The 23587-nt window shown below is 40.3% G+C and overlaps 1 protein-coding gene and 1 long non-coding RNA gene across 2 annotated transcripts; both read right to left on the bottom strand.

The window, feature by feature from the left end:
• Positions 1-635: 635 nt before the first annotated feature.
• On the bottom strand, positions 636-16864 carry fxyd3 (FXYD domain containing ion transport regulator 3). The gene is made up of 8 exons (XM_080426233.1): positions 16666-16864; positions 5248-5304; positions 4504-4545; positions 3641-3664; positions 3004-3078; positions 2409-2445; positions 2160-2203; positions 636-1571 (listed from the first exon to the last, which is right to left on the bottom strand). The coding sequence occupies exons 2-8, from the start codon at positions 5279-5281 to the stop codon at positions 1552-1554; spliced, it is 276 nt and encodes a 91-aa protein (XP_080282359.1). The 5' UTR covers positions 5282-5304; positions 16666-16864; the 3' UTR covers positions 636-1551.
• Positions 16865-17333: 469 nt separating this feature from the next.
• Positions 17334-23200, bottom strand: LOC308083878. The gene is made up of 7 exons (XR_013933018.1): positions 23120-23200; positions 20097-20146; positions 19782-19814; positions 19161-19175; positions 18535-18609; positions 18247-18271; positions 17334-17840 (listed from the first exon to the last, which is right to left on the bottom strand). It is a non-coding gene; the product is annotated as an uncharacterized lncRNA (long non-coding RNA).
• Between the last annotated feature and the right edge of the window lie 387 nt (positions 23201-23587).

The following is a 23587-nucleotide window of genomic DNA, read 5'->3' as shown; positions in this document are numbered from 1 at the left end:
CAAGCCCCGGCACCATAAAGGGTTAATCCAGCACTGCATATAGTATATATATATATATATATATACATACATGAATAAATGTACTATTAGTATCCTATCGGGCATCTGTCAAATCAAATGTATATCCTAGTAGTGCATGTGTAGGTCTTGTGTTAAGTGGTAGATGGGTGGGCGTGGGCCACCTGCATTTTATGGAGTATCCACTAGATGTCATCAGGGCTTTTCTGAAATGTTGGCCTTTGTCATGCCAAGACTGCATGTGCACAAGGAATTTCTGTTACACTGCAAATTAGCCATAGCATATATTTCAGTTGTGTGTACATGAGACATGTGTTTCAAGAATTCCTTTGGATACTAATTAAAACCAGACACACACCACTTGCATCCCTATTTTGGGTATGTCAATGACATCATTATAGACTAAAGTGGTCACATAAAAAAAGAATAGACAGTCTGCAAACTCACATTGTGAAGCGATGTGTTGTGAGCTTGTAGATCAGCTATTTTGGCACAACACTGTTGTATGACAAAGTATAAAATAGGCCCTAAGTGGTTAAGCACAATGAAATACAAGCATTCTCTTTCTGTCTGACAGAGTGACATGTAACTCAAGAAGCAGACCACAAGCCAAAATGTTTCCAGTAGTTGGTTCTTTTATAGTAACAAAAACAGACTCTTTAGTTCTAACCAGTGCAGTCAATTACCTTACTGTGTAAAATGATTTTAGGTTACAATATGTTAACACTAACAGATTATCGTTAATTATCATTTTGCTATATGCTAGTAATATTTGGCTGTTTAGACTTATTTATTTTGACATTGATCCATTGACAATGGGATACACAGTAAGCAGCTAATATCTACATCAGTGTTTTATTTAAATTGTTCCTCAAAGATACAGACAGCAGTGTACGTGAGGCACTGGAACAAAGTTGTGGCCACATCACAAATTACATCTTTTTTGGTAATAGGTTTGTATCAGGCTTTAGGCAGGCTCACTTTAAATTTAACCTTAAAACAAAACAAAAACAATATAAAATCAGCAGTTCTCTTTGTTATTAATTCTCAGTTCTCAATTGCTTTTAATAGGATATGGCAACTTTATCAAAGCAAATATATGCAAACATGTGCAAACAAAGATATTACATTTATTTTAACTTTGTACAAAACTTCTTGAATTGGCTGATTTGCAAATTATTTTAACCCTGTCCTGATTTGAACATAATGGACATTGGATTACAAATCTTTAGATCTGTGTGCATGTTAGTGTACAAGTGTGTTTATTTGTGTGTTTGTGCATACTGTACATGTATGTATGAGTGAGTACAGGGAGAAGGTGTCTATAGGGATGTGCAGTTGGCAGATTGGTGGTTTAGGTAACCAGGTATAAAGCGCCACACCTCATTGTGTGTACACACTAGACTACCTCCTGTCTCACACAGAACAAAAGCATTTTACTGCAAAACACAAATCCAGCTCCTATCTCTCAGTTTCATGTATTTGACGTGGTGGATCCAGGAAGTCGTATGTTGCCAGGTTCTAGTTGGGTTCTTAGCACTCGCTGGCACGGGCTGTAGACAAACAGAGTTTAGAAGGTTACTACCGTACTTAAATAAATGCAATGCTTATCTTTTGGGTTAAAATGTATACAATACTTTTGTAGTCCTTCACTTATACCAACAAATTCACTCCAAATGATACAAGCAAGAGAAGTGACTTTAGATTCATTAATTCATGTTTCCTTTCTCCCTTCTATATGTTGTTTTGATACCATATGGAACAGACACGACGGATAATTCTCAGAGGGACAGTATGTTATCAATTGCATCATGCACTATACACGTTCTACTGTATGTGTGTGTGAGTGAAACAACGAGTGTCATATACATTCGTGGGTAGGTTAATCGTAATGCAAATGGCCTCTCCAGGTCACCTGTGAGTTCTCCTACATGCCCAAGAAAGAGCTTAGCACCGTTGTTGTTTTTTCTTCCTAACTCAGCTCTACTTTGGGTGTGTTTACTAAGAAAGAGCCAATAATTAATTGTAAGTAGTATAACGCCTCCATGTTATAATAAATGAATACATCTGGAGGCTACATCTGCCTGCCGTTATTGTGAACCAATCTTAAATCAATTTCCTGGCATTGAAGGTGAAGGTACCTTGGTCACTGAGCATCTGCTGAGCATTGCTTTCTGTCCTCCTTCTGTAGAGAGAGGAAAAGAAGAAGAGAGTGAGGAAGTGAGAGTAACTTTGGTCTAATAGTTTTCTCTCGGAACTACCTGTTTAAACATTAATCGCTTATTGCAGATTACATAAAAATACATATCATCTTAAATACAAATAAGTAGTGAATGTATTTCTCTATACTGTTCAATAAACAAATCTGGTTGACTGTATGAAGTTCTCACCTCTTGTTCTGGTTGAATTTGCACCTGCAGTGACCACCTGGAAAAGGGGGAGAGTGGATGCAAGCTTATGTTAACATACTGAACTTCTGCTAAATTAAGCATAACACAAGAGGGAGTGCTGTACTGTGAGATATTGGCACTGGTGTGCAGCAGTTGTAGGCACAAGGCTGAAGGCTGAGTGCCGAAGATCAGCACATCAGTGCCAGTAAGATGGTATAGCACGATCTTGTGTCTATTTCTGCAATTATACCACTGTCTGTGTCCCTTTTACGACCAATCGACCATATAGTGTATATGGTGATCTCTAAATCTGTCTGTCTGTCTGTCTGTCTGTCTGTCTGTGCTGCTTTTTTAATTAAAACATTTCAAATAATCTTCATAAATGTTCAATTATTTTGCTAAATAGTGAAAATAGCAGATCTACAAGCTCACAACACATCGCAATGGGACATGTTGGGTTTGTACAGTACATCGGCTACTTTCACTACTTTTGCGCGACACCGTCATACAGTACGTTATGAAAAAACTAAAAGTTAAATGTGGAGATACAAGGTTTCTGCCCAACAGCGATGACATGTACAGTATGTGTCCTTACTGAACAGGATGGTGATGCCAATGAGACAAAGCACTGCGGCTAGAATCAGCCCTCCAACACGAAGCCTGTGGTAGTCTGCAACCAAAAAGAGGACACCGTTACCAAATGAAGTGCAATATTGTGTATTTCGGTGTAGCATGTATTGAGGGCGATTTATACTTAGTTGCGCACTGGTGTTGTGCACTGAAAAAAGCAGATCTACAAGCGCACAACGTGTTGCAGCACGACACATTAGCTTGTAGATCTGCTATTTTCGATGTGCGACATGGTGTGCAACCAAATATAAATCAGGCATTATGACTTAGTTTAATTGCTACATTTATGCCTCATTAGAAAACATCCAAATGAGAGATGAATAAGAGAGAGACACAGAGGTCAACCTTAATCATAACATTTACATTATGTCATGTACTTTAGCTTGTTTTCCATTGGACTGCCTGATACAATTATAAATCTAATACAGTGGGGAGGACAAACAAAGATGAAATAAAGAGATTTTAAATTTTTCTGGTATAGTGTAAAACATTAGTGTGAAGTTGCATAAACGGCATACATTATTTTTACACTTCTGTTTTTGAAGTGCAATGACTAAATAACTCAATATTAAATAGAAAACAAAACAAAACAAAGAAATTACCAAAGGTAAATGGATCCTCTTCCGCTGTAGTGATGCAAACACAAGAACAGGGTACGTTAATAAAGGAGAAGAATTCATCGATTAGGTCACACAAACATGCGGACTGAAACAAGCAGTTCAAACTGAGATGAATGCGTAGCTATGGCCTAGTTTGATTTCCAAAGTCCCAAAGTAATGATTGACAGCATCCCACCAGCTGATCACTGCAGGCCAAGTCAAAACGGAGCTGTTTAGATAACACTACCTTTAACAAAGGAGCATTTTATTTCATTAGGCAGTTTTTTCCCCCCGTCTTTATTGATTGTAGAGAGACAGGAAACTGGAGGAATGTTACGAGTATGTGTCATCACAGTAGCCAGTCAGCTGCCAGTAGGCCCCAACAAAGGGGCATTTGAATTTTCACACCTGTTACGGCAAATGAGTGATGAGTTGGGAGTTTGGCATGACGGGACACCCCGCAACGGAACATGTTGACGAGGACACCTAGACTAACCCTTCTCCCACTGCTAACCCTAACCTTAACCATCTATCCCCTAACCATAACTTCAAGTTGGGAGTGAGAAAGGCACTTGTGGGCGGGACTGCTGGGACCGTTCTAAAGTGATGGGAGCTCCTGTCACGTCAAACGTCTGACAGATGGTCAGATGTTGCCCCAACCCAGTCACTACAGTATTAATTGAGAGTGATAATGTGTAGATTTTAAACATTACATTACAACATTGTACAAAGTATATTAGACAACATTGGCATTTTTTCCATGATCAATGATCAAATGTTTCCTCTGCATGTACACTCTAAGACCCATTATTAAAAGCAATTTTTTTTAATTTATGAATGAAACAAGTGAAAAGCTGCAGCCTTACGCATATCGTTCTGCTCCTCCGCAGCAGACACCAGCGACACAACTGCAAAACATCAGAAAGGGAGAAAGATGCTTCAGAAGATTTAAACACACATTTGCTGGAAATATTTGCATTGGAGTTGTTTCCTGCGCTTTCAAAGTACTTTGGATTTGACGATTAAAGTCAGGTAGGTTATTATTTACTTTTGAACACAATAAAAAGAAGCTTGATATTCTACATCTTGCTCTGCTGACTGGAATTACACGCACACACACACACACACTTTGTAATTGCGTCCCCAGAGCAGCTAGCGTTGGTGTTTGTAGCAACACAACTACATGTTGCTACAAACCTCTATGTCTAGGGAAACATATACATTGGAGTGTGCTCTGACCTTTACATGGGGAACGATAACAAGTAGGTCGGGAGATGGCTTATTGTCGGTATCAGCCGAGTAACACGCGGGAGTCTGTCCCCGTTACTATGTGCTAGACCCCTGGGAGATGGATTGCTGAGGTGGAGCGCCACACCTATCCTCAGCTCCCAGTACTTACCGCACAACTTACCGCACCCAAGCCGTGCTACTCATGCGCTGAGTTGGCGGTGCCCGGGATCGAACCCATGACCTTGTGGTCTGAAGGCGAGAGCTCTACCGACTGAGCTACCCGGACACCAACGATAACAACTTCCTGTCTAAAGACAACGTTGTCCTGTTGAGTCATTAATTAATGCTCTTTTAATTATGATCATTTTTGTAGGACTCACCTGTCATCACCACCAATGCACAGAACTTCAACATCTTCAAACGTCAGGCTGCTTTACCTAAAAACAGAGACAAGGCGTATGACATAAATACACAAAAAAGGACAAAATGACAATGATCCTCTTATATGTTATAAAAGAAGTGATCTGCAATCAAGAAAGCACAACGTTTTATCAACAGGCTGTTTAACCGTCCATCACCACTTAAAATGTTTCGGCTTGCACTCTTGTTTCCATTCTCACTATTGTTTTTTAATACTAAACTCTGATTTGATTTTTTTGTGCATTTTTGACTCTAGCATTGTTTTATGCAGCACTCCTAGAACATCTGAATCACCCTTCTAATTTACAGATTTTGTCTATGTTTGTGTGTTGTTGTGTTATTATTAGACAGTGCAAAACATATAAGGATTAGGCCAGTTATTATTTCCTTAGTGGACCAACTTATTTTCTTCTTATGACCCAAAAGTGATTTTGCATGTGCAGGCCATAACTATAACAGTAAATTAGGAAGGATCTGCCAACAAAAGAAGTGGATATCTGTTTCTACAATTACTGTAACTAGACCATTAATCTCTCCCTGTAATTTGACCCAAACTATAAAGGCCCCACTTATAGAAATACACCGGTACAACAATGAGTGGATGTCATATAATTAATTTATACCCCATATCTAAACAGCCATGGCTTTAGTGTGCACTAATGCATGCTTACTTCAGATTAAGATATTGACTGTGGTGGATAGACAGGCCATATAAACAAGACTCTGGTTATATTAACACAGGAGAAAATAACATTATCTCCAGTCCAGTCCCAGTGGAACAGATTGATAGGAGCGTGTGTGTGTTTGTGTGTGCGTGCTAAGCTGGCTTGTACCAGCCAAGAGAGTCAACAGAGGCATGATGCAACATCCTCTGTTGAACACTCATGCAGGTACATGCACTGCATGCATAGTATAGACAGAGAGTCACAGAGATATAAAAGAGAAAGGGCAAAGTAAATCTCTTATTTTTGAATAGAGCGGGGCAGAGAAATGGTCACAAAGTGGTCTCTCTCTCTCTCTCTCTCTGAGATCTGATGTTGCGTACTTGAGTTGAAAGGAGGGAACTGGTCTAGCAGGGGTTAAATGGAAGAACAATGTTTATCTGTTGAAGGGGTAATATTGCTGATGAACAAAAAAACAAAAAGGACTTTAAGTCTGAATTACTCTTCAGTTTGACAGTCACACTTTTTGTCTCTGCGAGACTGTAGAGTTTTTGTTGTTTTCCACTGCCCTTAGTACAATAAACCATTTGTGGACAACCGGCGGTAAAATCATTGAAAATGTCATTAGTGTGCTTTCAGCATTCCACGGCTATTTTTGTCTTTAATGTTATCATAAGTGTAGCCAATGGGGAATTGTGCGCTGTTGCCCTCTGAAACTATTATGTGAGTGTCTTATGACGTTAAAATTTGCTTTTATATTATTACTAAAGAAAAAAGACTTAAAGTTTTTCTCTGCGTTTCCTCTTGAAACTGACTATACCATTCTCTTTGATATCATGCTCCAATATGACCAATTCAGGTTCCTGACAGCGCTAGGATAGTTGCTCAGGCTACATGCTATGCCAAACACTATGCCGTATCCTTCAGCATATGCAGTAACATGAGCGTAGGGAGGAAAGCATGCCTTTAATAACAGACCAGTGATTTTCCATTTATAGCACTTAAGTGAAATACAAATAGAAGGGCAAACACACTCATTTCACACTGATAAACAGAATGTTCAGGTGCACAGACGTGAACCCTTTCTGACACACATTAAATCATTTAATGTGTGTAAATGACAGAGGCATGTGGCACAACTGCCTACTAGAACTAGCAGCCAGTTTTACATGTTACATTTCTGGCATTTCCGATATGTGTTTCATTGAATGAATATGGGATGCAGTGATGAAGAAAGATTGGAGGATGTATATATGGTCCATGCTCATACCTACGATACTGTTGCTTATTACTATGTTGTAAGTGCTTTGTGTTTAATTTCCAAAAATGACTACAAAGGCCGGAGTAACTCTTTCTGCAGGCATCTGACAAGTAACATGAACACACCATTGCTGAATTATGGAAATATCTATATGTAAATATCTAGTCAAAGCAGCTTAGGAGTAGGACAGGTGGACATCATTCTAATACTGTCCTAAATTCCTCACTCTCCTTAAAGAGAAATACTAAGTTACACAACCATATTCCACTCAACGTTTAGCTATTCAGTTGGGAAATAATCTGAATGTAAACACTGGCATGTTGAATTTTATTCTGAGAATAACATTTTCATTTCTTACACTTAAAATAACTAAGCATTTTGCTGAGCCAGTAACAATTATCACAATAGTCACATAGCTGTACAATATCGACAAATATGAGTTAAAGTGTTGAAATACCATTTAATGCTTTCCACGCCCTAAGCAGTAACATACTTGGTGGTCCCAGTGACCACCCAGTGACCACCCAACATTTTCTTTTTACTTTGAAAGCACATCTAAATAAGTCATAAAGATCTAAATAAGTTCTTTAGGGGCTTGTGTTTTTTAGTTTGGAAGTAGTCCATGAAAGAACATAATAAAGTGAGAAGTAACTAAAACAAGGTGTCTTCAGTTTCCACTGTTGGTGGCATTTCGTGTTTGGCGAAGAGATAAAGGGAGAGGGAGAGAGAGAGAGACTCAGAGAGAGAGAGAGAGAGAGAGACTCAGAGAGAGAGAGAGAGAGAGAGAGAGAGAGAGAGCGAGAGAGAGGACATAGGTGACCAAGAAAATCCCTCCTGGTGCATCTCCACAGCAACCCATGAGGAGTACACAGCAACCCAGGAGGAGCCCGGAGGAATGTGGAAGATGGGAAACAGGCCAGCTAAATTCTAGTTTAAACCTAACTTAGGGAGAGAACGAGCTAGAGGCAAAGGAGAGGACAGGTTGGCAAAACGGCAGGGAAGACAATCAGACAGGCAAAGAGCAGAAATGGGAGAGGGAGAGAAAGGAGAGAACAAAGTGAACCAAACGACAGACCAAAAGAGCAGACAGAGGAGAGGAGAAAGAAGTGAGGGATGAGCACAACATAGAAAAAGAGAAAATATAAAGAACTAGAAAAAGTGCTCTTCGGAGCACAGGTCTCCGCCAGGTCAGGTACGTTATTGTGGCCTCCTGGTGGCGCTATAATAGGCCAATGTGAAAAGGGTGGCATTTCTTCTTAGGCCTTTCAATCGGACACTGCACTCATGATTTGAGGCATTTTGTTCCAAAAATGTGTTTTGCTAAATTAGACCTGCTGGTGGCGCTATAACAGGCCAATGTGAATGTGAAAAGGGGGGCATTTCCTTGGCCTAGTGGGAATCTGCATGCAAAAGTTCACGGAAATTGCACACTGCGTTCATGTTTTGAGGTATTTTGTTAAAAACTGACCAATCCTGCAAACTTTGGAAGCCACTGTAAACCAAATCGGATGGAATATGAAATATCGGACAGATCCATCAGAATCACATGACTATGGAGATGCAGTGTACCAATTTGCGTGTTTTTTGGACAGAATCTGAAGGAATAATCTGCAAAAATGTATTTTACATAGGTCGGCCTCCTGGTGGCGCTGTAAAAAGCAGATGTCAAAAATGCAGTGCAGATGTTTTTCCTTGGCCTCTAGGGAGTGTGCGTGCAAAGTTTCACGCAGATCGGTGCAGTTATAGTTAAAAATGCAAATCGGCCAGTTATAGCGCCACCATGAGGCTGATTTGAAAAATTTCAAGTGGCATTTCTTCCTCGGCCTAGTGGGAATGTGCGTGTGCAATTTTATGGAAATGGCAAGCTGCGTTCATGATTGGAGGCAGTTTGTTCAAAACGGACCAATCCTGCAAACTTTGGAAGCCAACCTTAGCCAATGAGGATGCAATATGGGAAATTGGACAGATCCGGGTTGATCACATGACTATAGAGATACTGTGTACCGATTTGCATGACGTTTGGTTAAAAGCTGTAGGTGTAATGGGAAAAAATGGGTTTCGCACAAATCGGCCTCCTGGTGGCGCTATGACAGGCCCATGTGAAAAATGTGGGGCAGATGTTCTGAATTGGCATCCAGGGAGTGTGTGTGCACAGTTTCGCAGCGACCAGGCCAACGGTGCCGGAGATTAGCTGGTAACACACGGACAGGACACACACACGGACGGAAGGACGGACGGAGGGTAAAACATACTCTCTCGCCATGCCTTTCGGCCTGGCGGAGACAATAAAGAAGAGCTGTGGTCTTCTCATTGAAGATCACATGGTAAAGTAAATGTTAGCATAGGGTGGAGTAGAGCCAGTGATTAAGGTGCATATTCATGTCAATGTGTTTATGGCTGTGAAAGAAGACAAAAGCCATGGGTGAGAGGCGTTAAAGTGGCCGTTTGCATTTGTTTGTAGGCAAAAGATCCTCACCAAGTATCACGTTTATGGCATGTTCTCTGTCCTTAAGCACTTTAATTACTTACTTATTGGATAACACTGTCCAAATATTGTCACTGTTAAATGTAATGGAATATTTAAAAAACACATTTGTTTCTTTCCTTTAAGTTATAATTACATTCATATGGTTATAAAGTGCTGTAAGCTCTACACAGGTTCACAGATCAGGTATTTTTCGTACTTTTGTGTAGTCTTTGTTCTTCCAATAGGGAACTCAGTCACAACAGTATTGAGGCGTCACCACACATTCCCAGCAGTGCCACTTCTCAGGTCCCACTTTAGTCTATGGATAAAGAGGGTACTGTTCCGTCCCCGTCATGCCCCTCTGCCTGTCTCTGCCTGTCTCTTTCTCTTTCCGTCTCTTGTTGCCTCTCTGTCTGTGTCTTTGTTCGACAGTATAACTTTCTTTCTGTCTCTCTTTATGATCCCTCTATGAGAAGCTTTCCTGTTTCTCTCTTCCTCTATTCCTCTTTTGCCAAGCTCTCATTTGTTCTCCCATCACCTCCTCCTACCCTCTCCTCACCTTTCCCCTCCTCTTTTCTGCCACATTTCCATCTCTTTTCCTCTTCAGCCCTCTCCTCATCTCTCATCTGTTCTTTAATGCCCACTAAATCTTTGTTCATTTCCTCTACTGAAGTCTTACCTTCTTGGTTCACTTACTAGTATTTCCTGCTCATGCACAGACCCTTTCAATTCTTACCACCCTGCTCACCAATGAAGATGCACAACAAAGCTAAAAAGAAACAGTGCCATTTCAAGAACAACAAACAACTATATATAATTCAGACTCTTATCCAGAGTGACTTAAAAATACAAGGCCAGAGGAAATGCCATGAACATTTTGTCAAGCCACAACAGGGCAAGTGGCCATGGGATTCGAAGGCTATGGGAACACAGATATGCTAGGACAGCAACAACATTCCTAGTAGCTACATACATGTGATGCAGGTGGCCAGAAGCTGCTGTGACACCTGAATTTCCCTTCATCTTGTTGGCTTCTGTAATACTTGGTTTACTGTAATGTGAGTTAGCCCAATCTTGAATTGGTGACACTTAATAATTTCTACTACCCCCCACATACACTGGGGGGGGACTGTGTATGTGTGTGTTTAACCCACATACTCTCAGAGCTCAGAGCTAAATTAAGACTAAGAATTGTACTGTGTATAATATGTGGAGTAGAGGTGGCGATGTACAGTCAAGTTTTTTATGACGTTGGCATGTAGAAACGTGCACGTGTTCCTCCATTGCACTACAAAGGCAGCTGCCTATTCTCAGTGGTATGTTTTGATCCTAAATTAGCAACACTACATTCCTGTGTCCAGCAACCAGCCAACATATCCTTTATGAGCCATACACACAGACTAAGCAACGGCATATACAGGAAAGGTGCAGGAGACATTGTGCCGTCTGCAATAGAAAACAGCTCAGCCCCCCTACTGTGGTGAATAACATTCAACTTTATTGTCACATCACATGTTTACAGGTGTGAAAAGTGTGTGAAATTAGGTTTAGTATCCCATCGTTTGCAGTTTTCCGGGAAGGGAAGAATAGATAGAAGGAAAGAGGAAAGAGCAAGGGAAACAAGTCAGATCTTCCGAATATTCCAGATGTGAGTATAAAACACCATACGTACAATACATATAAAACAGGTTTTATCTCAGAAGAATCACTTTTAAATTAAATTACACAGAGAGAGAGAGAGAGAGAGAGAGAGAGAGAGAGAGAGAGAGAGAGAGAGAGAGAGAGAGAGAGAGAGAGAGAGAGATGTTTGGAGAGAAGGGGAGTGTATGGGCGAGGAGGAGAAGTGTATGAAGTGAGGGATAGGGCAAAGGAGAGCAGGAGGGCGGGAGAGTGAATAGTACAAGTGCAGAAGAGAAGGAGGGCGTGTATGGAAAGAAGTAAAATGGAGGGATGAACTCGGAAAGCGAGAGAGAGGAGTGGAGCATTCTACAGTTATGAGTCACACATGTATGCTAACCACAAGGTTACAGTGAGCAGCTAGCAACAGCCTTCATTCTATCCAGCCAAAAGCAAAGATCAATCACAACACTGTTGCGTGATTGGTCCAATGCACACAACACAAATGGAAGTGTAGAGGAAGTGAGACCCTGTTCTCTTTCAAATGTTTCTAAAAAATAAAGCGATTAATAATAATGTTTGCAAGGGGGTGTGTGCTCATTTCCTGTCCCACCACAACGTGGTTCCTCCTGGCTGTATAAAAGATTCAGTCAGGTACACGTTTTAAGGAAAGCTGTCTTTATATAAACATTGTTGCATACACTATGTTATTACATTTTATAATTATATTGCAGGCATATGCTATTGGTAATATAATTTAAAACAAAGTAATAAGTAAATAAAATTCTGACTAAAATCTGAAAGATATACAGTATACTTGCACTGCTTGTTATGAATGGGTTTTCCAATAGCCACAACATAACAGCGACCTATTATCTGATAATATACTGTAATGTCTAACAGCTAATTAGCTCTGGCTCTTACTGCATTCATTTTCTTTAATGTGAATATAATACGCACATTTGGACACAATCAATGCAAATGTTATTGCATTTAGTTTTAACTATGCATATCGTGTTAAGAAAAAGGAGCAAGTGCATCACAAGTACAGCCACCAGAGTGACACAAAATCAGTCATGTGTTGTTGCAGGTTCTAAATCTGTGGCACAGTCACAGTCATATGAGGAGATAAATCTGTGTCAGTCTCACCTGAGAGGTCTCTCACTTCTCCTTCCTCCCTTTTCTTTTCTCTTTTTTTAGGAATGACCATGTGAGGATGTGAGAAAAAGTAAGCCTTTCTCACCTGAGAAATTAAAGACAGCTCTCTCTGCATGTCTGTCTGTCTGTCTTTCTACAGAGTTAAATCCTCAGTGTTCATTTATCCATTTGTAAAGCTGAGAGTGTACACGTGTAATCAAATGGACCTTATGGGTCCATTTGATTACATTTTGTACTCTCTCTGGGTTACAAATGGATAAATGAGCACAAGGGTTTCATTGTGTACCCTCTCTCTCCTCTCTCAACCTTCTCTCTTTTAAAGAGTGATGATCATGTGTATAGAGGCGATGATGAGTCTTAACACCTTTGTGAGGAGTATGTGCAAAGATCTCTCACACTGTTTGTTGTCTCTCTGTAGGTGTCATGGCCTGTGGGGCTCATAAGATATGATCTCCTTTCAGGCACTGTTGTTTCAGGCACTACACTCTGTTACTGTACAACACCTGGTTAAAAACAACAACAACAAACAACTACGTAGATGTACTTGGGGGTGGGGGCCCCTAAAGCGGACATGTGCCCGCCATGGCAGGACTTGTCCTCTCTGCCCCTGCAACACTGAACAAAATACTCCACACTGAAACTGAATGCATGTATTTACGCACTAAAATCTTGAGAGTTCATTTAACTCCAAGTGTAAAATCTAAAGGTCCAATTACCAGCCACTTTGCTGAGAACCTCACTGTGCCTCAACATGTTTATCAATAAATAAATATACAGCAGCACCCGTCTATTACATTATAGATGCAGGTTTTATGTAGCAGCATCTTTATCTGACCTCGTCCTGATAAGTCAACCTACTGACCTTGAGCCACACAGTAGCTTTTATCACTGCAGGGCTGGCCTTATCAGTTGGCCTATTCTCTCTCACACTCACACACACACACACCCACACACTCTGGTTTTGCTAACTTAACCCAACCCTCAAATAATTTCATTATCATAAGTGCCAGAATTGGGCATGGGTTGTAAAAAAAATAACGTTTATTCACTCAATTACGGCACCCACAGATCCGGTCAATAGAAAATTGAACGGATCTGTGGGTGGCGTAATTGAGTGAATAAAAGTTTCTTCGTCCAGTGGATGTAGTTCATTTTCTAGCCAAAAAGTGTATTTCACACAATTGGTGGGGTTCTGAGAGTCTCCCCACCGTGGAGAATAGGCTTTAAAAAAGACCATCTTTGTTTAGCTGAGTAGCGAAAGCATATTCTTCATTACTGAAGTGTAGACACCATGCACCCGTTCAATGAGGAAAATACACGTACAGTTAGATAGTGTTAAGGAGTATCCTAACGCTATGGACCATGGCTAGGGGTATCCACAGCAGTGTTAAGGATGTGCTCTATTTATTGCGTTACACAGGATCCCAAATGCATATGCCTTAGTATAGAAATGTGTCAACAGGCTGTATGGAGCAGCAGTGGCTCAGGAGATAAGAGTGGCCACTTGGGAATTGGAAGGTTCCCAGCTCCTCCTGGCTGCATGTCAAAGTGTCCTCGGAAAGAAACTGAACCACTAACTATGCCCGATTAGCAGGTTGGTACCTTGCATGGTTGCTGCCGCCGTGGATGGGTGAATAGGCTAATGCACGTTATACTACGCTTCAGAGAAAAGTGCTATACTGCAAATGCACCATTTACCCTTTGTCAGGCAGCGAACCACAACATTTTGCTCTTATGCTGCGCAGAATGTAGTATCATAACTGTTATAATCACTAAGCTATTGTAATGGCAGTGGACCTATATTCCCAGGATATTATGTTTCCCAGGACTTGCGAAGGGAGTGGTTCGTGACGTGATAATCTATTCCGTCCATCATGGCTTGCTTGCCAACTTGGACAGTGCCGCCCATTGGCGCGGGAGATCTTGGTACTTGTGAGGCGTACCCGAGCGAGTCGCCAGGTGAACGAGTGCAAACACTGAACAGTCCAGCTCAAGCAAGCTGCACACCGTCACAAGGCAAGCCTCAAGGCCTCCATGTCACTGCACCTGCCTTGCTGAGCGAACCAAAACGAGCGCTCCCAAAAAAACATTGGCTTGGCAATGACATGGGCCAATACGCAACCTGGGGGAACATAGGATCCTGGGAACGGAGGACCCTGATGAAGGACAGGGATGACCCCTGTGAGACCTCACAGTGTCCCTGTATCACCTGTTACTGCCCTGCTGTCGCCTGCTGGTCGCATAGATTCAGTCAACTAGTTAAGAAAATATATGGGCTAGCATTACTAACTTAATATGATGAGTATCATTACTAAATGTATTACTGACAGGTTAGCTTATAACATTAATGTGATCCCCAAAAATATTTAGCAATGACTCTCAGGCAAATAATCACGTAGTTATTGTTAAATGTTTTTATGAGACTCTTAAATTGTGTTTACAGCGTTAACGTGTACTTAAAACTAATTAATTAAAACTATTAACTAAAACACAAATAGGCCTACAATGTTAACTAACATTGTTTTCATAGAACTAGCTGCTATGTGCTTATCAAGTGACTTAAGCTATGAAAGCTACTCTGTTGTCTGTTGACAATGACGTTAAGATTGTTTATTTACTCAAACTGTACTTGTAGTAGTTGCTCTTTTGATCTAGTGCTAATAGGCCTGCTAGAAAGAGAATGTGATGAGAATGTGACCCCATATATAGCGAAAACCTCTCAAGATGGCGCTACCTGTGACCTGTCCACCGAATGGTTCCTCAAGCTATTCTTAGGGACTGTGTTTTTGACGGTCTAGCCTTAGAAATCAAATTAGACATTTTTGGTGAGGCAGGGCTGGGAGGAATATGAGAATTCAGAATGTGGAGCAGATCAAATGTTTTCAAATGTATTTAATTTAAAATGTGAATATGATGCCATTATGCATGGCAACTTGTATTTTTCTTCCGTTTTCTATAATTGATGTCACGAAAGTCATCATGGTAAAGTTAAGACATCAGTGTACATCTAAATGATCATGTCAATGTCATCAGGCACTGCCAGCGCCACACGACATCACGCGGTTATATATCACAGACAGTTTCCATTCGTTGGCCCGACCGCACAACGTTCAGAAAGTGTTGCCATGTCCGCTTATAAGCAACTTTGGGCTTCTTTTTCTGTGAAGTTGCTTGTAAATATTGGTAGTTTCGGGTTGCGGTTTTTAAGGCTGTGTAGTTGCTTACTATGGGCTAGCTTACTTGCTTCCTAATGTTGTTTAAACCAGTAGTTCTAAAATAGTTTCATGTCAAGGACCCCCATTATTATCCAAGGACCCCCCCCTCTGAAAAATAAATATATTCTAAATGTTTCACTTTTTTAAAAAAGTAGCAGATGTACAAACCCACAACGCGTCACGATAGCCGATGTATACAGTATATAGTTTCTCGTGTGACCTAATGTCGCTTCTTTTGGGCTTTTTTTCCCTAGACCTGGTGATTGCTTATTTTTCTCTCAAAATCTGGCAACTCTGCGTTCAGAGCATGCGATGCGAGAGACTTTCTTCCTCCGAATCTCAAACATACTGACACGTTGCTAAGTGTAGGCCAATTGAGATGGAAACCGCCTTCAAGACGATACAAACTTTATCAAATTAATCTATAATTAATTCAATGTATAATTAGTACATATATTAGTATATAATTCAAAGCGCAGGCTCGAGGCTCGGGTTCTATTACGCACGTTGGCACGCTGGCTGGCGCACGCACTTCCATTGTCTGTCTTGGCACCGCTTTGCTTTCCTCCGTGTGGAAAGCCTGGCGACGCGAGCTTAGCACCGCTGGACTCGTGCATGTAGCCTACAGTACAATACTCAATCAATGATGACTAGTTTGAATCCTGATCCTGTATCTGGTCGCACTCATTGTTGCATTCAATTATGGTGACAATATTGTACCGAATCCACAAGAAAACCAAAACAACAACCGCTCCTAAAAAAACACTTTTCCTTTTCCTAAAACCAGTGGGATGGATTTTAAACCAGGAAATACACTATTAGAATAATAATGTTTTTCTTGTTGAAATAAACTTGGTAGACAACATCGTGCCCCTGGAAAAAAAAACTAACACGGACGGTAGCCTACATCAAAAACAATTAGAACAGCATCAAGAGAAGAATAAAAAAGAGGGACATTTAGCATACAATGCATTCACTGGTTTTTCTTTTTAAATTACCTCCGATAGGCGTTGAATCCGGACAGGAGATCCTGCGAGTTGGGAATGAAATGAAATGAGGAAATCTCGGGCGTGTTGCAACGCACAGAATGATACCAGTAAGTAAGTACTAGCGAGTAACAACTAAACTGTCTGTCTGAGCTCCTCTCACAGCAGTGTGCCAACACCCTTCCCTTCCACTGTGACTGACTGTGTGACGTTCAACAGGTTGGCTTGCCTTTAGAAAGGGGCTGAGTTAATTAGGCCAACTGGAGTTTCACCGTGGGGGCTGCTAAAAAGTTGTTTACACAATCTGATCCACGGTCGGTTTTGCAATCCAACCAATAACGGTTAAGACATGGACAATTGGGCGTCTAAGCGGATCCTGAGTCAGATTGTGATAGAAGGAGGAGTGGAGAATAATTTGGATTGATTTAATATGTTTTACAGTAAACAGAAATGCAAACTGCATGAGTACAGTCATACACTTTAGTCTAAAAGGATCACAAAAAGTCCAGTGGACTAGTTTCCATTGAGGTCCTATATTAAATTCACCAACAAAGAGAAATAAATTCATGTTTGTTTGTTGTGAACGAATTAGGCTATATAATATATTGTGTGATAAGATGTGATTATTATTTTGCTGTCTATATCTGAGAAGAAAAGAAAACACACCGAAGGATAATAAAGAATGTTTATAATTATAGCATTTATTCAGATTTTGGATGTGCACACAGCATTTGGTTCCAACATGAGATTCAGTTCTCTCCCTAAATTGAAATGGTTGTCATGTAGGCTATAACCTATATAACATGGTATGAAAACAAACAGAATCAACATCATAGCCTACATTATCAATTTATTTGGTGGATGATCCCCCATTCATTCCAGATTGGAACAAATGCAGAACAAATTGGTGAAAACAAATACATTTGAGCATTAAAAATAGCCAGCAAAGATTTTTTATTTTATGATGCATCGCAAGCATCTGGTGAGATGAAGCAATCTCACCTCAGATTACCCAAATCTACATTTTCTTGCCCAGGCCTGTACAGGTGTGATGTCAAAGCCCCCACCCACTGCACCATCACCCCACCCATCTGCATGTCATCTACTCCTCTTGGTAGAAACCGGTTTGTCAGACATCTGTGGCCCCTCGGCCATCTCAAATTTCACTGGTGTCATCCTCTGCTTTTCTACAATGGGAGGAGAAACCAAGTGAAAGAGAGATAGAGAGAAGAAAGTGAGTTAGAGCAAATCAGGACAGGATTGCACGAGGTAAAGAACAGAAAGAAATAACTAACACGAAAGAGTATTTACGAGAGAGTAAAGGCAAATTTACACTTCGTCGTATTGTATGTCAAGTTATTTAAGCAGAAAATCAGTTATTTCTGTGAGCGGTTGTACCGCAAAGTATAAATTAGCCTCAAGAGAGGCTGTGAGAGGAGGGGAGGAAAAGCCAATCTCAGTGTCACACACACACACACACACACACACACACACACACACACACACACACACACACACACACACACACACACACACACACACACACACACACACACACACGATTATTAATATGCTGGGAAGTAAGTCTCTTACTTGTTCCTATTGCCGCACTTGTTATCTGTGGAGACAAACCAGGAAGCGTTACCATGGTTACTCACCATTCAACACAGTTTAGTATCTCCTCCACATTTAGCTAATGCATTTGTTATGGCTGAGAAGCAGTGTGCCAGTCATAACATTATCACTCTGATCACGAAGCCTAGTTTTCAGATATCTATATAAGAATGATGCAACAGATAGGTATTACGTAACACGTTTTAATCGTGTGGCCGGTCGTCAAACAAATGAGAGGTCTGGCTGTGTGTGGTTTTTAATGCTTACAAAGTATAACACTGAGTCCTCCAACCACCAACAAGCCGGCACAGATCAGGCCTCCAATTCGCAGTCTATCATAGTCTGAGGATTGAGAAACATTAAACAAGTTTTTAACAGAAAGTTGTATTCATTGTTAGCGAAGAGATAGTGAAAACAAAAGTGTTTTATAGATTGTCTATTTTGCTCTCAAGCAGACCTCACACAGAGCATCTGATGCATTTATTTTTCAGTGATCCCCCCCCCCCCCCCCCTAAAACATAATCATCAGGTATTATGGTTATACTAGGAGGGAGATTTTTTTCAAAAAAGTGTACAGAAATTGTTAAAATTATGTTTTTATGTGGACACGCCTCCAGTTGATTAAGTATACCTGGTTCTCACCTTAGCACCTCCTCCACCACCTTAGCACCACCCACCTGTCCTAGTCCCTCCTCCTCCTCATGCCCACACCTGTTGTGTTATGATAATGAGGGGGAGGGTATATTTTTACTATGTCACTAAAGGGCTGTTTTTCTATTGGCACGTTTTACCCTCAAGGTTTCAGTAATGTAGTAAATAGTAAATACATACATACATACGTAATGTAGTAAATACATACATACATACATGAACTATAATGGATGAGTACTTACTGTAAGTAAATTGACCTGAAGGGCGAACACAGATGATGGGGGTAGAGAGGAGAAGGAGTCATGTGACAAAATGGGGAAGAGAAACAAGAGAGGGAAGGGAAACAGATTAAGTCTAAAGATACAAGCTCTTTGTTGAACCATAGAACGTGTTGAGGCATCTGTATTCAGACCTATAAGTCTTTTTATTTCTTGTTCTGATCATGAATAGGTTTAACATCAAATAATGAGTGTGAGACACAATGACAGGCTCATCTATGCTAAATCATTCTGATATTAGGACAATACACAAACCACACACTTCTTCAGACTGTAGAACAAGTCTGGACATGTGTCTTTAGTGGTGCTTAATTAAAATCAACTGTGTGCAGACATTTGTCTTCTGTTTTCAGTATTGCTTATCTTCTATGGGTCTAGCACCTGCATAGAAGCTAGTCTGTGACTACCATGACAACTTGAGAGAAACAAGTTATTCATTTTGAGCAATTACATGGTCTGGGTTATTGCTATGGAAACACAGTAGTCATTCAAAGTATCAGGTACATTTTGTATCCGGTGTCTCAACAAACCTGTCTTACAACAAATGCTTCTTTGACTTTGATTAAAAGGGAATTTTGATCTTACTTGCTTCAGTTTCAGCGAAGAAGCCAAACAGAACTGAAAGATAGAGAGTCAAGTGATACATGTTATTTCACTGAAGGGGCTGATCGTTTCTTTGCATGTTGTCAGTGTCCCAAAGTAACAGTAACAAAACAGATTTTATCTTTAGACATTTATTTTTTAAACATGTTGCAATGCTACTAGTATTTTTTCATGGCCCCCAGGTGTAATATTTTCAGCATAACTGATATATTGTCAGTGGTGAGTTGTACTAAAGAAAATGCCAAATTGCAGATATAAAACCGTCGTGATGCCAGTAATAATAACCAATGAATTTACCTGCCAGCACAGCCAATACAGAGAACTGTCCCATCTTCAGCACAACCTGTCTGAAGAGGAAGAGAGGTTTATGGGTGATTGATTTTAACATAACACTCAAGCAGATAAAGTCCTGTCCAGATGTTGTTTTAAATGCATACAGTCATCTCTGCATTACTACATGCCCTCTGTCTTTTTCATATGAACTGAGCCTGCTTCCCATCTCTCGACCCTCTTATGTCACTTGTTCTCTCAATTATCCATTTATCCAGACTCTGTTTGATTGTGTACATCTTATAACTCTGCAATGCTGTTTTATCCCTTTTATTTCTGTTCGTAATGCATTATTTGTTATGCCTCTTTTTTGTCTTTTTGTCTTAATTTGGGTTTCCTTGTCTTTTGTCAGTCTTGTTCTTTATTCTGACCGTGTACAGCACTTTGGTGGAAATGTGGTCGTTGTAAATGTGCTTTATAAATACAGTTTGAGTTGAGTTTGATCGTAATTGTCTCCTTTTCCTCACCCCTTTCCCTCCTCCATTCATTTAATCCCTCTCTTTTTCACTCTCTCCACTCCTGACATCCTTCTTCCCTCCCCCAAGTCCTCCTCTCACTGCCCCCACCCCCTTTTCCTTCCTTTCCTCTGCTCCTCTCATCTGATCTCTCCCTCGCTCCTCCCATACAGAGGAGGAATGTTCCTGTGGTGTGAGGGAGGACAGTGTTTCATCAGCAGGGGTGCATTCAGGGTGTTTGGAGAATAAACAACAGGTCGTTGTTTTGTTTATGGAGACAACGTTACTCTTCAGACAGCCTGCAGACAAACCTTTCCATAAGTGATCCAATCTCGTACAGTGCATCGCCATTCTGTTAGTCCTCTATAAAGGTATTTTTTATTTGCAATTATTTCATGCCACATTGATTAACCACTTGTAAACTGGTGTCCCTATTTTGAGCATGGCATTATAAGTGAAAAGTTTCAAGACATTTCAACAATTAAAAAATGATAATTATGTCAAAACTCACAATCATCGCAACACATTGTTGCAACAGCTTGTAGATCGGCTATTTTTGCCATTCGTCATACAACCAAGTACTGTATAGGGCTTAAGTGGCTAATCAGCAACAACGATTAGGCTATGATGCTTATGCTGCCTCTTAGACAACCTTATGAACAAAGAAATAAACAATTACATGACGTAATTCTATAAACTGGAAATATAAATGACTGATGAATTAAAATTGGGAATATACTGTATCTTCAAAATCTGTAACATACTGGTAGCTGCAGTTCCCTGAATTTGGGATTAACATTGCTTCTCAAGGCATGTACACCAATATACTGTATTACATGTATTCATGTACATGAATAATGTGTGTTGTTAATACAGAATGTACATTTACAAATGAATAGTGTCTCCCGTCGCTTCTTAGGCCTTATCTATACTCTGTCTCTGTAGTAAGTGTTGCATGCTGTCAACGTGTTTTGCTTCATTTATAATTTGTCACACTTATATCAATTGAAAATACTGAACTTTTGTCAAGTGAAAGTGAAAATTATCCTTCATGCAAATAAAATGAACAAGCATGAAACCAGCGTGTCAGACCCACAACTCAAACAACCTCCATGTAACCGCTAGCTGACCTTGGAGCAGCCTAGGACCTGCAGGGTTACAACAGCCAGCATGGTTTGGAGATCACATGCTTGTCTACTCTGGCCTGCTCTGCATCACTCTGGCTTCAACCAGTTTGTCTCTGCACATTGTCTTTTTTCTTTTAGCTGTCTCTGATTGTAATCCAGCTGTTTGTAATAAAGAGGGGATTTACTTTGAAGGAATAGGTTCTTCCCTGGCAAGTCTCTCAGATGCAGCTGAAAATAGATGATACACTGAAACACTGTTCTGTAGAGAAGATACACATTGTACTGTATCTGTACTGTATTTAAATAATAGTCTAAATAGTCTTTCACATTATTTCTCCTTTATGGAGCTTTGTAACACATCCAAAAAGACAACAAAAAAAGTCCTCTTCCCAAATGACGTAAGTCTTTGGTAAAAGAACATGAAGGTCATCATTGTTACCCTCATGTGTGTGTGTGTGTGTGTGTGTGTGTGTGTGTGTGTGTGTGTGTGTGTGTGTGTGTGTGTGTGTGTGTGTGTAATTGACATCAGTCAATGTTTAACTTGTCAATGACAATTGGATGTGAGGGAGGGCACAATTGATGGAGAATATTCCAGTAATGCGAAACTGCCCATTTCCTTATCCACACTGATTTTGTCCCATCATACCACAATTCATCAAATTAGAATAAAACACAACAATTGTAGCTACGTCTCTAGGCAACGTTAGTGACATGAGTTTTATCATTGTTCTTAACTATAGACATTTGCTAGATCCAAGATTATGCAGGTACCCATTTCCAACAACACAACTACTGCATGGTTATTCAGTTGAAAGTGCTACATGAATACATTTCAGTAGACTGAACATGGAACCTGCCTTAAAAAAAGCAGGGCCATGTAGCTATGAGTGCATATGACAAGGTCAAAGATTGTACAGTATGTCCTTCACATCTCACGACTGTGCTTTTGAACCTATCAGCCATTGCCCTCTCCTATTAGCCTACCTTCATTTCACAAAATACAATAAAGAACTGCCACTTTTACTCTGGTCTTCAAGCACAATAATAGACACACAATCTCTTTTGCAGAGACGTGCAAAAAAAGATGTCTGAAAACCAATGTGTTCCCTGCCCACATGGCCACTCCCTAAATACAAATACATAAAACTTAAAATAACACAAAAACATTTGAAAAGCAAGTTGGATTTCTACAGGAAATCTTCTAATACCTAATATCTAAGGTGGCATTACAACAAACTCCATAATAACTTATTTTCTCCATATAGCACATCATTTAAATGCCTATATGTGACAGGACTGATAATTAGCCACAATCCTGACTGAAAAAGTTGTAACTGAAAAAGAATAAGTGTCCTCAGATTCTAGTCTTGCATGGAGGTAAAACCATCCCACCTTGCACAGTGCTTACCTGAGCTTTGGATGTAGGTGCTGAGGTGTGTGGATGAAAGAGAAAGAGTCCTGAGAAACTGTTGAGTTAAAATTATCTCTTTTAGACTTTTACCTGGATTGATAGGATCTGTCCCTCCCCTCTGTTTTGGATGGAAACATCTGCGTGTGCGTGTTTGAGTGTGTGCACGTGTGTGCGTGCACACGCTCACAGGTTGGAGAGGCGATGTGTGCATACTGTAGGTAACCAGTGGCACTATGTTATTCCACAAACATTTCTATGTGTGTGCGTGCGTGCGTGCGTGCGTGCGTGTGTGTGTGTGTGTGTGTGTGTGCGCACACACACGTGTGTGTAAGCACATGCATATGCACCAGAGAGAGAGAAAATAGAGATATTAGATTTGTTTTCATTATAGCAACTACACATCACACACAATACTTCATGATTGCCTTTTAATGACTGACAGTTTAATTGTATATTTGCCTTTTT

This window comes from Gymnoscopelus braueri (assembly GCF_963280865.1).
Source record: "Gymnoscopelus braueri genome assembly, chromosome: 4".
Classification (NCBI taxonomy): Eukaryota; Metazoa; Chordata; class Actinopteri; order Myctophiformes; family Myctophidae; genus Gymnoscopelus; species Gymnoscopelus braueri.
This window is presented reverse-complemented; position numbering and strand designations above follow the sequence as displayed.

Excerpts from the sequence above, each read along its gene's own strand:
- fxyd3 (XM_080426233.1), bottom strand. The coding sequence starts at position 5,281 with ATGTTGAAGTTCTGTGCATTGGTGGTGATGACAG. Across the intron at positions 4,546-5,247 it reads TGCATTGGTGGTGATGACAG|TTGTGTCGCTGGTGTCTGCT; the intron begins GTGAGTCCTACA and ends GATGTTTTGCAG. Across the intron at positions 3,665-4,503 it reads GGAGGAGCAGAACGATATGC|CGGAAGAGGATCCATTTACC; the intron begins GTAAGGCTGCAG and ends GCATCACTACAG.